Source organism: Artibeus jamaicensis, unplaced genomic scaffold, assembly GCF_021234435.1.
Source record: "Artibeus jamaicensis isolate MK-2021 breed Jamaican fruit bat unplaced genomic scaffold, CSHL_Jam_final contig_685, whole genome shotgun sequence".
Taxonomy (NCBI): Eukaryota; Metazoa; Chordata; class Mammalia; order Chiroptera; family Phyllostomidae; genus Artibeus; species Artibeus jamaicensis.
The window spans coordinates 668475-682607 of record NW_026521924.1 but is presented as its reverse complement, the minus strand read 5'-3'; the positions used below and the strand labels follow the sequence as shown (position 1 = coordinate 682607).

At 35.9% G+C, this 14133-nt stretch overlaps 1 protein-coding gene across 1 annotated transcript in view; it reads left to right on the top strand.

Moving 5' to 3' along the window:
- The window catches only part of MACROD2 (mono-ADP ribosylhydrolase 2), a 2162759-nt gene extending 2150130 nt beyond the window's left edge, over positions 1–12629 (top strand). The window contains exons 17-19 of the mRNA XM_053671340.1: positions 178–255; positions 4572–4637; positions 10839–12629. Of these exons, the coding sequence (XP_053527315.1) occupies positions 178–255; positions 4572–4624 (131 nt within the window). The 3' untranslated portion in view covers positions 4625–4637; positions 10839–12629. The remainder of the gene's footprint in view (positions 1–177; positions 256–4571; positions 4638–10838) is intronic.
- The last annotated feature ends 1504 nt before the right edge of the window (positions 12630–14133 follow it).

Genomic DNA, 14133 nt, shown 5'->3' with positions numbered 1-14133 from the left:
CACTAAGGTGTCCCTGCAGCTCAAACCACTATTTCCTCCTTTAACTTTTTCTTCAAAAGAAATTGAATCCCAGGAGCATTTTTAAATTTGAGAGCAATGGAGGGTGACAGAACAATTGGCAGTCAGACTGTTCTAATTTTCTATTAATCAAGGGACTATCTTCTTTCACTCTTGCAGCTCAAGGTGAGGACACGCCTAGAGTTTCTGTGAAAAGCAAAGGCTCTGGTGACACAGAAGGCTCGACAAGTCCTGATGGTAAGTTCTAAACACTCTGAGCTCATGCAGCCTACAAATCTGGTACATTTTCTGTGTGTAATCTAGGATTAAGGGAGCCATTTATTCTATGAATTCGAATATTCAGTTAGAACGAGGTCAAGTTCAAAAACCATTTTCTACTGGGAACTAGTAAAATTGTCAGCCTTTTTTAAACACTGACTCTAGCTCAGTTTAAAAACCAGAATATGCTTCAGTTTATTCATATCTCACAAAAATGAGGCCACACTGGGTAATTCTGAGGCTAAACTGTACTGCATGAAGTCTAGCTGGTGAACGTTACAGAAATATCACTCACTTCTGCAAAAAAGTGCTTCTTCAACTGTAACCTCAACCACACTCTGGAGCCTTGGCTTGAAGTTAGGCTAAGGTTGTTCTAGTACCTTTATCACTTTACCTCACTCTATCACATCTGATGTCCTGGCCCTAAAAACGTTCTGAGTCTTTAAAAGCATCATAGAAATACATTTATGAATTTTTTATTCACATCTCATTTTGAAAGTGTTTGAAGATTCTGAGCCTCAGGAATACCCTCATACGTTGACTCTTGCTAGAAACCCTTTGAAATGTCATTGCTTGCATTGAAAAAAAACTACTATTTGAGCACACATTATTTAATAAATATTTAATTGCCACTGTCCCCACAGAGCTTAAGAGAACCAGAATTGTTCAGTGATCAACTGTGCATATGTATCTTGCTATTTGAGTTATTTTAGCAAAAAAAAAAAAAGGGGGGGAGGATTAATTTGAGTAGATAATGACCCTGGAAAAAAACAGCTGCTGGTAGAAGTGACTTGGTGGTTTTACATAGAGTTTCCTATAGTATTGGGTGTGCCTGCCTGCTCTAGGCCCTTTTTCATGAACTGATTTTTTTACTCATGGGCAAACATTATCTGGGAGAATAATGTTTTTAAATACCAGAGCAATCCATTAAAAGTTACCACACATTAGTCACACTCAGTTGAACAAAACTTGTTCAACCTTGTTTTGCCTCCATAGATACAATTCCTAACAAATTTTTACAAGAATGTTCTGAAGAAGACCAACCCCATACAATGCTTATTCAATAAAAAGGAAATAAATGTGAGTAATACTAAGTCCTTATTTGGAGATTCACCATGCATATTACACAGGCTCTCAGAAGTCTCAACCAAAAAGAAATGTATTAACATGGTTTTGCCCTGGCTGGTGTAGCTCAGTGGATTGAGCAGTGGCCTCTGAACTGAAGGGTCAGTGGTTCAGTCCCTGGTCAGGGCACATGCCTGGGTTGTGGGCCAGGTCCCCAGTTGGGGGTGTGCAAGAGGCAACCAATTAATTTATCTCTCACACATTGATGTTTCTCTCCCTCTCTTCCCTTCTCTCTAAGAATAAATAAATACATTATTTTTTAAAGCATAGTTTAAAGTTGCTTTTTCTAAGTGTAATTGATCATGGAATACTTTGTATGATAACACTGGATAGTAGGTTTTGAAATTAGTGACCCCTGAGTTAGAAGAAGAAACAGAAAATTAATGCTCTACTACACTTTATTCTGCACACTTCCACACTGAGATGGATGCACTTACAATAACTTCATAGAGCACGATTAAAAGTACATGTACTGAGCTTTGGGAGCTCAGAGTGTCCCAAAGAAGCTGTACCCAAGGAGGAATAGACCAAGGCACATCATCATTACATTAGCCAAGATTAAAATGAAGGAGAGAATCCTAGAAGCAGCAAGAGATAAGGGGACAGTCACCTACAAAGCAGTTCCCATCAGACTGTCAGCTGATTTCTCAAAAGAGACCTTACAGGCAAGAAGGGGCTGGAAAGAAGTATTCCAAGTCATGAAATCCAAAGACCTACATCCAAGATTGCTCTATCCAGCAAAGCTTTCATTTAGAATGGAAGGGCAGATAAAGTGCTTCTCAGATAAGGCCAAGTTAATGGAGTTCATCATCACCAAGCCCTTATTATATGAAATGTTAAAGGGACTTATCTAAGAAAAGGAAGATAAAAAATATGAACAGTGAAAGGACAGTAAACTCACAGTTATTAACAACCACACCTAAAACAAAAGCAAGCTAAGTGGACAGCTAGATCAGAAGCAGAACCATAGAAATGGAGATCACATGGAGGGTTAGCAACAGGGGAGCGGGAGGCAGAGAAGGGGGGATAAGATACAGAGAATAAGTATCATAGATGGTAGGTAGAAAATAGACAGTGGGGAGGGCAAGAATAGTATGGGAAATGTAGAAGCTAAAGAACTTGTGACACATGGACATGAACTAAAGGGGGGAATGGGGGAGGGGTGTGCAGGGTGAAGGGGAATGAAGGGGGAAATGGGACAACTGTAATGGCATAATCAATAAAACATATTTTTTTAAAAATAAAACTAAATTAAAATAAATAAATAAATAATTTTAAAGAAAAAAAGTACATGTATAAAAAGGGACCCAAAAAACCCAGAGTTTATTTAAAAATTGTGTATTTATTCTTACATTTCTAAACTTGTCACCTTCAAAGTACTCTCCATTTGGAGTACACCTACTGAGATGTTTTTCACACCGCTCAAAACAGTTTTTGAACTTGTCAATTTTGATGCCTTTTAGTGATTCTGTTGTTTTTTGTTTCACCTTTTCCACATCAGCAAAACTTTCCCTTTGAGGACTTTTTTTTTATTTGGGGAAAGAAAATAAAGTCACTTTAGGCAAGATTTGGCGAATAGGGCAAAGACATGGGTGTCATGCTGTGTTTTGTCAAAAACTGCTGAATACTCAGTGTGGTGTGTGCGGGTGCACTCAGAAATCACCCATCATGAAATGGGCAAGCATGTTAAAAGAATCTTCAGAAAAAATCGCTGAAGCCACACAGCCTCTCACAATAACACCAGCTGGTACACTGATACAGATGGGTTTCTAGAACACTCACCCAGTGGGAAAAGCCTGTACTACAAGGGGCCTACCCTTCAGAAGATAATTCTGTTTTTTGGCAGTCCCCCTTCACATTATTATTTCTATATAAGTGGAATTTCCTACTTCCTGTCTGACCAGTTTATACCTGAGTTTAAAATGAGCTCACACATCAGTAGAATCCCAGGCCAGTGTGCAGATGCAGTTGGGTAGCATGTCATTCCCTTCAAACCACTTTAGAGAGTGCAAGTCAGCATCTGCCATTATTTTACTTCAGTCAAGCTTTCATTTTCAAGAAAAAGTTATTTTGGTTGTTGATTTTGTGCAAATAAAGGCTACCCAGATAAGAAAACACAAGGATTACTTATTCAGAGTTTATGAAAGTATTATCTTTTATCACTTGTCTTTGGGCAACTCAAAGGCAGCAAAGAAGTGGGAAATTTTATAGTTAACAAAAAGGAAGGCTCAAAGCATCCTCTGATTGAATTTCTTGGCATGGGGAAGAGAGTTTGGGCTAAATAGAAGTGGGGCATTGTAGAGACTGACTTGGGCCTGGTTTGTCCTGTGTTGAAAGCCTGGGTCAAAATATAGGGAACCTGGCAGTCACTGCCCAGTCTGAGCTAAGTTTTGCAGAGGTTGTAGTTTCATTGCCCAGGCTGGTTCCTGCAGAATTTTTAAGTAAGAATTCTATTGTTATATATGCTCTAGCCATTGTCCATTTGTATATCATTCCTCAGTTAATAATATGGGCTTTGATGCTTTAAAAATATCACTCTAATTAAATCAATGGCCCTTGAAATTTCCAAGAGCAGAGTTATGCCTGCTCTTGGCTATTTTTGAACACTGGCAGTAATGATGCATTATATTTGTATGCAAATGTTCACATAGAACAATACAAAGTAAATTATTATTGCTTTGTGATCTGGTTAGGTGTTTTGCTTTTCTATTTCATGGAGCCCATTGACACTGCACCCAATGGTAAATTCATAAGCTTTGTTTTGAATTTCAAAATTGAAAACATAGCAAAACAAAGGGGTCTATTGACATAGTCTTTTCAAAGGGAAGCTAAGCAGGTCAGTGATCTCTTTTGCTTTGTTTTCTCTTCATTTTTTTCAAATATCTATTAAGGCCTTTGAATTTACCTAAGGATATACCCAAAATGTCAACCCCCAAATCTGAACTGACAACTTAATTTCTACAATTCAGTAAAGAGGTAATTCTACCTTCCCCATTCCTTTCCAGTAATTATCTACAAGAATTGTCCCCAAATCATAAATTAATGAAAATAAACTGAAAAGTAGTATAAGAAAGAAAATCAAATTTAACATCTCAGAGACCATTTTAATGTGTTTAAGAGATTTGGTTTTAATAAATATTTAACCTTTGTGTTTTCCTTTCTGGTTACAGTTGAAATGAATAGTCAGGTTGACAGTGTAAATGACCCAACAGAGAGTCAGTAAGATTAACTACGAGGTAAGTTGCTGCTGTAATAGAGTTTTTAATTGACTCAACCGGTCAGAGGAACTGTTTGTAAATGGTGTCTTGGATTTCCATCGACTCTACCAATTCCCACAACATGCATTATACTAAATTTTAAAAATCTTTATACCAAATAACAGAGTGTAATTAGGAAGAATTACCATAGACCCTTGACAACTTTAAAAGAAAAAGAAAAAAACACAGCATATTCAAATCATTCAGTACTTTGGTCTTCTGAGCTTTGACAACAACAACAAAAAAAACAGTTTTTGATCCATCTCACCACCTAGTCTCCTAGAGTGATTAAATTATTTCAGCAACCCCAAACTGATTCTGAAGTATTGCTATTCCAGAAGTTACCTGCTGAGTTGTTTTAGGATTATCTACTTAAGCATAATAACTAAATCTTTGCCCTGGAACATGTGTGAAGTCCCTTGAGTGTATTGGGGCAGAAAGAGGCCTGTCTTACATCCTAATCTCTCACACTACTACCTGTGGACCTGTGTGTCTGCACACAGGTTGGTTGGGTTTCCTCAGGGAACTCCCAAGGTAAATAAAAGTCTGGGCCAGACCATATTTAGGAGTTTTTCCAGACCAATATGCTGAATCTCTTAGCAGAGACTGAAGTATGTCTAGAATGATGAGAGTGGTCTGTAACTCTTTTTCATATCTTGAGGGCTGGTGAGAAGAATTAGAGGAAAGAAGTCAGGCTTGCTATTCCAATTCCTAGCTTAAAATATTTAGCTGTAAAAAAATCCTATGGAATAAATGAATTGTGGGTTGTCTAACATAAGACACAAATGTGTTGTACTGTTGCCTCCCAGCTCCTCCCTGCACTCCCTGTATCTTCTCGGTAGGTTCAGCACTCCCCCAGAAGGACATGCTGCTCCAGACTCTGGAGCTCCTGCATCACAGCCGAATAAAGTTTGAGAATGTGTGAAAACACACATCTGTCCTTCCCATTATGATCTTGAACATCATTTAAAATAGAACATAATAGAATTTGCATAATGAATGCATAACATAAAACTGCTAAAATAAGCACATGCAAACATGGTCTTATAATGATTTCTTCTTTTTTATTGTTAACCTCATTCTTGTATTTTAGATATCCTACTAAGCTGCAAAAAAGATATGATAGAGAAGTTTTCATAAAAAGCAGTGAAGTGAGAGTAAACCTGAAAAATTTAAATACAAGCTCTTCGGTGTAGCCTTACCTTTTGTCCTTTTGTTGGAACAAACTGTGTGATTTCTTGTCCAGATTTTTTCTTACAGACACTATTATTTTCCTGTGTGATCAATATCCAGGTACAGTACCATGACAAATCTGTCTTTCTTGGTAATGTCAAAATATTTTTCTGGACCATAAGCAACAATTTATACCTTTACCCAAATGAGTAAGTTGTCAAAACCTGAAATTCAAAATTAGTTCATGGAAATTCAGTTCCAGTCCCATAAAAAATTCTTTGATGACAACAAAATGCTCCTCAAACAATAGTGAAATTTTGAATACTGTTGTCACAAAGAACAGTGTGACCTGAGGAACTTCACTGATACCCACAGAGATATTTACACAGTTGTGCTTGGAGAGGTTATCTGGTAGTTCGACAGGAAGAAAGAGCCTAACCTTTAGCTCTGTGTGTCATACCTTCACGGAAATTAAAGAGCTGCAGTGAAACTAAGTAAGAATTATGAAGGTCAATGACAAAAATGCTTTGTGTTGTATAATTTATAATTGTAAAAAATCGGGGATATAATAATAACACTGGAATAGATTAATGAATCTATAGAATATTCTGAAAATATATAATTTTTAAATAAGTATTTGAGGACATTTAAAGATAATTATGGAACTAGAGAAATATGGAGAAATATGGCAGGCAGATTGTGGCTTCCACGTTGGGCAGTAAGAGGCCTTGTATTTGGTTGGCCAAAAAATTCATTTGATTTTTTCTTTTCGGTAAGATGACTGTAGTAGCATTTAATTGTCCTTAATTTTACTCAAAACAATTTTGTTAGATTGTATTGTGACAGTTGTCATTTCAGTGTGCATTTAAAAAAAACATCAAAATTGGTGACTTTTTGTGCAGCTATTTTAATGTCGAAAATGGAAGAAAATAAGCAACATTTTCAGCATATTGTATTTTATTGTTTTATGAAAGGCAAAGACACAACTGAAATGCAAAAAAGATTTATGCAGCATATGGAGAAGGTACTGCGACAGATTTAATGTGTCAAAAGCAGTTTGTGAAGTTTCTTGCTGGAGATTTCTCACTGCATGATGCTCCACAGTCAGGTAGACCAGTTAAAATTCATAATGATCAAATCAAGACATGAATTAAGAACAATTGATGTTATCCCACGTAGGAGATAGCCAACATACTCAAAATATCCAAATCAATAAAATTATTAACAAAAATGAAAAATAGATCTTTTATTTTATGGAAAAAACTGAAACAGACTTTTAGATAACCCAATAACTTCCACTTTTGCTTACTCAGAATGCTTGCTCCCAGACTCTAGCCACCTTGAATGAAGCTCTGGCTCTTCTACACAATGACAATGGCCACATGGAGAGGAACTGAAAGGTCTTCTTTGATGTTCTGGCCTTAGTAGATACTACCTGGAGCAGATGAACTGCCCAGCTGAGGCCAGGCCAAATTATAAAATCATGAGAAATAATAAATAATTGATCATTTTAGCCACTGAGTTTTGGAATTGCTTGTTACATAGCAATAGGTAACCGAAGCAGTGAGGGTAATGCAGAACCCTTCTCAATACAAATGCTTATAAATTAGAGATAAACTATAACAAAAATATTTTAAAGTACAAAGCTCAACTGACACAAAAGCAAATTACCATAAGTAAAGAGGAACGTGAAAGACAAAACAATAACCTGGTGCACTGAACGTGCAGAATCTCTAAGGGCTACAGATTGGTCATTGATGCAGAGAAAGGCTCTATACCTAGGGACTGGGTTCTAATGCCCACCTGAGACCTTGAGCCACTCAGCATAAGAAGATGGAACTGATACCTCTATATATATATAAATCTTGGATCCCAGATCAAGAAATTAACAAGGAGACTGAAGTCTGTTCAGGATGCTGCCTGAAGAAAGAAAAAGGCTCCCATAATAAGTAGAAAACAAAAATATACCATGAGTTTGAAACAAATTTATGCCACCCAATGTTATCCAGTAATATGCAAACAGAAGTTAATTTAATAGTTGATTATAGATTAGCCTTATCCCTGGTGCAGGCAGCAAGTGGAAATGTGAAACTGCCACTTGGAATTCTTATGGCAGAAAAAAATTCTGAAGATAAATTCATAATTTTAAGATACAAAATACACAAGGAAATGATTCATCAAAAATGGGAGTGAGTGGGTAAAATTATGAGACAACTAGTACTTATCAGAACTTATGAGAGTAGAAAAATTTGAAGATATTATAAAATATACATATACATGACAGATAAAAAACAGATCTAACAAAGAAAAGAGAAACATTATGAAAAGTAAAAGTAATTTAGAAAAAGCATGGAAATATGTAGTATATAAAAAACACATGAAGAGATATGAAGAATAAGAGAATATCATATTTTTTTCATGTATAATGTGCACCCACATTTTTGGCCTGAACTTTCGCAAAAATAAAACTTTCATTTTAATTTTTTAATTTAATTTATGTATTTATGTATATTTAGATACTTGTTTTGTATTAGAAAGACATTTTAACATTTATTTTTAACATATTATGGTACAGGAAATTTTATGAAGCAATCATAAAACACAAAACGAATAAAAGGTATTTCAGGTTCTACCCATGTATAATGTGTACCCTTCTTTTTCCTTCAAAAATTTGGGCAGAAAAGTGTGCATTACATATGGCAAAATAGGGCATTTAAACTTTTTTATGTTTGATAGGCATTCTAAAAGGAGAGAGTGGATTGTCAATACTTGAAAGATAGTAACTGAGAATTTATGAGAATTGATAATGGTCATAAATTTTAAGTTAAAGGAAGAACAACAAGTCACAGGACTTACACTTAAAATAAATTCACATGTAGGCACTAAATAACGCCAAAGAGAAAACTTTTTAAGGAATGTAGGAGAAAGGGTAGTTAACCTAGAAATAAGTTAGTATTGCACAGAGAGCAGGCTTCCCAACATGAATTTAGGTCAGAAGACAATGGAATAGCTGTGAGCTTTTAAAACATGGATAAAAATAATTGTCAATATAGTCCTGGACTAGTTTTATTATCATTTAAGAAACCAATACTTGCCATTTTCAGGGGGGATAATTTGCTGCTTACTTTCTTTAAAAGCTCCTAAAAGTACAATGGTAAAAAGAAAATTGAGCCCAGAGGAAAGAATAGGGTGCAGGAAACAATTGTGAGCCAAGAAAAATGATAAGCACAAAGGCAAATTAAAATTAATATTGACTATAAATTCATAATAGTAATAGGTGGGTGGCTCAAAACAGGGTAAAGCAAAATTACTATTTATGTACATCTTTTAATATACAAAGTTATCACCATGTACTTTTCATTATGTGTGTGCATGTTTATAAATATATGTATTTAAAAGTATAAAATCATGCAAATTATTGATTCATACCAATATCAGGATTTGGTAATCTCTGCAAAGGAAGAGAAATAGTTTTAATTTATTTATAAATTACATTAATTTATCTATAAAATTTTAAGTTATCTTTAATGTTTTGAGTGAAATAAAAATTACGAGAATTTGAAAACTATTAACACATTAAATCTGTATAATAGATCTATTCTAGTGTATTATTTTATTGTCTAACTTTCTTCATGTTTACAATTTTCATTGCTAAAATTAAAACATATGGTTATACAAATATATAGGGAAGATATAGAAAAAAATCTTGTAAGGAAATACTCCATAATATTTACTACAGAATTTATTCTTAATGGGAGGATTATGCAGGATTCTTTCTTCCTTTGCCTACTTGAGAATATTTTAAATATTGTCTACAATTGGTACAGTATTGCTTTTACACACCTAAAAACCTCAAAAGTATTTTTTAAAAAGATTCATAGAATATCAGAGTAAAAAGTTAGCTCAGAGGACATCTGCTCCAATTTTTTTGAAGAAATGTAGAAATTTATGTTGATAGAAATCAGATCAGTTGTTGACCTCAGGACAAGTGGGGTTAATGACTGGGAAGGGAACTTTCTAGGACAATGGGAGTGTTTTTTATCTTGGTACTGGTGTGAATTAAATGTATGCATCTTTAAAATAGACTAAAGTGTGTTTAAGATCTATGCATTTCCCTATATATGGGTTATACCTTATATTTAAAAACATAGAAACACAAAGTATATAGGCTTTTCGAAGGCATGGCTTTTTCTTAGAGGTCTCTCAGCTGGAGAACACAGCAGATCCTTAATAAGCAACATCTCAAAATGGTGGGGTAACCATCTATGTCTTTTGCAAATCAACATTATATAAACTGCCATTATTATTATTATTTCTCTTTTGATATCTGGAAACTAAAGTGTAGGAATGGTGCCACAAAGGGACTGAACATCAAGTCAAGGTTAGATCTTTAAAAGAACACTTTGAAGAGGTGTGTTAATCATCCCCATCAGCAAACGCAAGTTGTCAGTGTGGCATTCATTTATTAAGCAGTGATTTATATGCTTCTTAAAGATACCATGTGCCAGCAATTACATCTTAGACACCCAAAGTTCTTTGCTAATCTAATAAAATATTACTAGGCTTATTTGAAGGGCAAGAGATGTAAACGGCTCTACAGCGGTCTCTGTTTATCTACAGTTTTCTGTTCACAGTTTCAGTTATCTGCTGTCAATGGCAGTCCAAAAATATTAAATGGAAATTCCAGATACCTTGAGGGACACCACATTCACATAACTTTCATTACAGTATAGCTTTATAATTGTTCTATTTTATTGTTAGCTATTGTTGTTACTCTCTTACTATGCCTTTGTGATAAATTAAACTTTATCATACACATGTATGTAAAGGATAAAACATAGTATATACATAGGATTGGGTACTATGTGAGGTTCCAGGCACATAGTCTGGGAACAAATTGTGCCACAGATAAGGGGCAACAACTGTATTAAAAATGAGAATCTTTACTAAGCCTATGAAGACGGTTTATCTTTAGTCTAACAAATGGTTTCTCCTTGTTTTTGGCAGGGGCACAAGGTGAAGCAAAGGAGCAAAGAAATGGAAGTCAACGCCAGTCCTCAGCATTACAGGGCCTCTGCTGGCCCTGGGGAAGATGGGAAGACAGCGGCCAGAGCTATGGAGGAGGGTGGGGTGGGGGTAGGCAAGTCCCATGGAAGGACCAGAAATCCTTTGCTCTAATTTCGCCAGCTGTATTTTATTCTGTTTACCTGCAGAAAAAAGGAAAACAAAAACCCTTTAATTTGGTGGGGCACCCCCACTAACGCATCTGTCAGGCTCTATTCCTGTAATTTCTGTCTTTTCTCTCACAGCTTTGCCCCAGGGTCATGATTTCGCACTCATGTGTGTAGCCTGGGCCCTGTCTGTTTTCTCAGTTATTTCACAAAGCTGGTCGAACAGCGGTTTCTTCAAAGAAACAAAGGAAGATGATTGTTGCATAAGCTGCAGTATAAATATCAGGAATCACCAAGCCCAATGTCAGTGTAATCCACAGGCAAAAGAGGCAGAATAGAAAATAGGCAAAACCCTCAAAATCACTTGGAAAAAAGGTCAGGACAATTAACTGAAAATGATATTTTCTTCAGGGATTCCCAAGGCACAGTTTACAGTTTTGTTCCGCGTGTTTAATGAGGAATGTGGAGGTGGGGCTTTATTCAGAACAGAGCACAGAGGTGTACCAAAGATGGCAGGCCATTCTCGGGTCTCTCCTTTGATCTGTAGGACAGCAGAGGTGTTCTTTGACACTGACTCTCGTCTTAGCAGAGCTTTCTTGGTTTGTGAGGTCTGTGAGGTCTTTAACAAGTGCTTCAGCACAGAGCCCCCAGTGAGCTGGGACTCCGTTACACCATTAAAAGGGATGGCACTTTTCCAGGTGTTTTAGCTGAGAGGGGGCTGCTATGTTTAGGATCCAAACATATGCTTGTGAAATTAAAAAATTCCACTTGAAATCTCTCTTTGTATATATGCTTTCAAAAAAGAACATTATCTTTACCCAAAGTTTGATGGCCCATGGAGCAGATTCTCACTTAAAGTTAGAGGCAGTTAGGTCTTGCTTACAATTTTGGCTTCCTGGCTCCATTTAAATGGTGTGGTTTTCTTGTTCCAAGTCTAAGACTAATATAATAGCTGGTCCTTTCTTTCAGCAGATTATGACCTCTAAGGGGAGAAGCAGTACTAATGAGCCAAGATACCAGAAGTAAATTGGCCACAGGGATGAAGGGCCAGGAAAAAGTCTAACATTGTCACAAATGTCTGTCCTAGAAGGGCCAAGACAAGCAATGACCTTACGGGGCAAGATGACAGCTTCCCACAGCCTCCCTGGGTTCTAAGATCATTCAGTTTTTTTCCCTGTGTTAACTGTTATTATTTCTTGCATATCTTCTTAAATTCATCTTCCTTATAAAAGCTTCAGAATTTTAAGTTATTTATATATTTTTTCTTAATAGAAGAATAAAATTAATAGATCAAATTGAGTATTTCTAAAATAAAAGGATGTTCTGCTTTCTAAATATTCCATGAAATTCTTCTGTTTTTACCTTTCCTGTATGGAGATTCAACTTTGTGTCTTGTGAATTTTGTGTTGGCCTTTCTGAAGGTATTGCCCCTCTGCATGGCCCATCTGGTGTACTGGCATCAACAGCAAGTTCTATTTCTGCATATGTGATATGTTTTTTAACATTCCATTCTTAAAACTGCTCATCGACCTAGCAACCATTCTGTTTAAGTGACCTCACCAGTTTGGAACATGGCCATTGCTCCTTCTGTCACTTATTCTACAGTCCTTCACTGCCATTAGACATTGCTTTCTAGGAAAAGAAAAGAAAAAGGCTCATTTTAGATGATTCAAGAAATGATGCCGTATTAATATAAATATTTTTATATTTTATGTCATCTTTATAACTTAATTGAAAGTTGCTGTCATTTTTGTGAAGTACTTGACAAGTGCAATCTGCTAGGAGCACATTTTCCTGTGACTCCCAAACATCAGTGCTGCTCTTGCTCAGTAATATGTTACAGTTCAAAACGCACGAGGGAGACAAGAGGGGTGGAGATTTTTAATGGAAGAAGATTGAGACCTAATGTCCCAGCTAGAAACAGTGGGACTGGAATTATTTTAGTCCCAGTTCTCCTTGTCATCCAGAACAGCCATTTTATTCTTTCATTTTCAATGCGGGGGAGGGAGGAAGGAGTTCTCTGTCTGAAAACTGAAAAGAAAATAAGCTTTTTGTCTAGGAAACTAAGAGACTGAGGAGTAACTATCAGTCCCACTCCTGATTTGTTTAAATTTCATTGATGATTAAATTGTGTTGTCATTTTTATTTTATTGTAGTTTTTGACTGCTATTGGGCTATAAGATTTTATGATTTAAAATAAATAATGGAGTTAATTTTCATTTTAATAATAAAATATTAAAAATCTAGTGTTGGGCCACATTGAAGACACCTCAACACAAGAAATCCATTGCACAGTGATACAGTGGAAAGTTGGAAAAGCTGATTGCTTCTCCAACACGTGAATTCCATAGGTCAATTTCCAGCCACACTGCAGCCCAGCTATGTGGCATGAGGGGTTACAGGGCAGTGGGGACAGCCCCATGTTAGTCATGTTTGCATACACAGGATTGAAGTGGGCTTTCAACATCATAGTTCTAAATAAAAAGGTACTGGTTATAGGAAAGACAAAGGGGCTTGTCCTCTAGCTGGTAACTATTCAGATGACAGACAATTCTTTCATAAAAACTTACAAAGGAGGCATCTGAAACACTCTCTGTGATACTGGGTCACATATTAGGCACCGCAGCTAATTGTAAATCTTTCTGTGAAACACTAAAAAGCCTCTTTGTGAATTAATACAGTTCTGCTTGATGCACTTGATTTGAAATGACATTTCCCTGTATGTGGTGCATGTTGGCTTTGCTTTGAAAAATAACCAAGTTAGCAGAATGTTTCATATATTTTCTTGGGGAATAGGGTTTTTATCATATGATTCATTAAGGATTTGCCTTACCCTGACATTTGTGATATAAAGAAAAATCAGAAAAACAAATTAATTTTCTTGATCAAGATATGTTTTTACTTAATGCAAATAAATGTGGTCTGTGGCTTGCCAGGAAAAATATGTCTTCTGATATCTGGTATAAACTGCTAAATAGAATAATACGTGCCTCTTATGTTAAACCAGCATTTAAATGCTGCACTGCTTCTAAATCCATTTCTTGCTTTTCATCTGTGCTGTACACTAAGAAACTTAAACAACTGTTGCCTTTATACTATATTTGTTAGAGCAGAATACAAATAAAATTTGT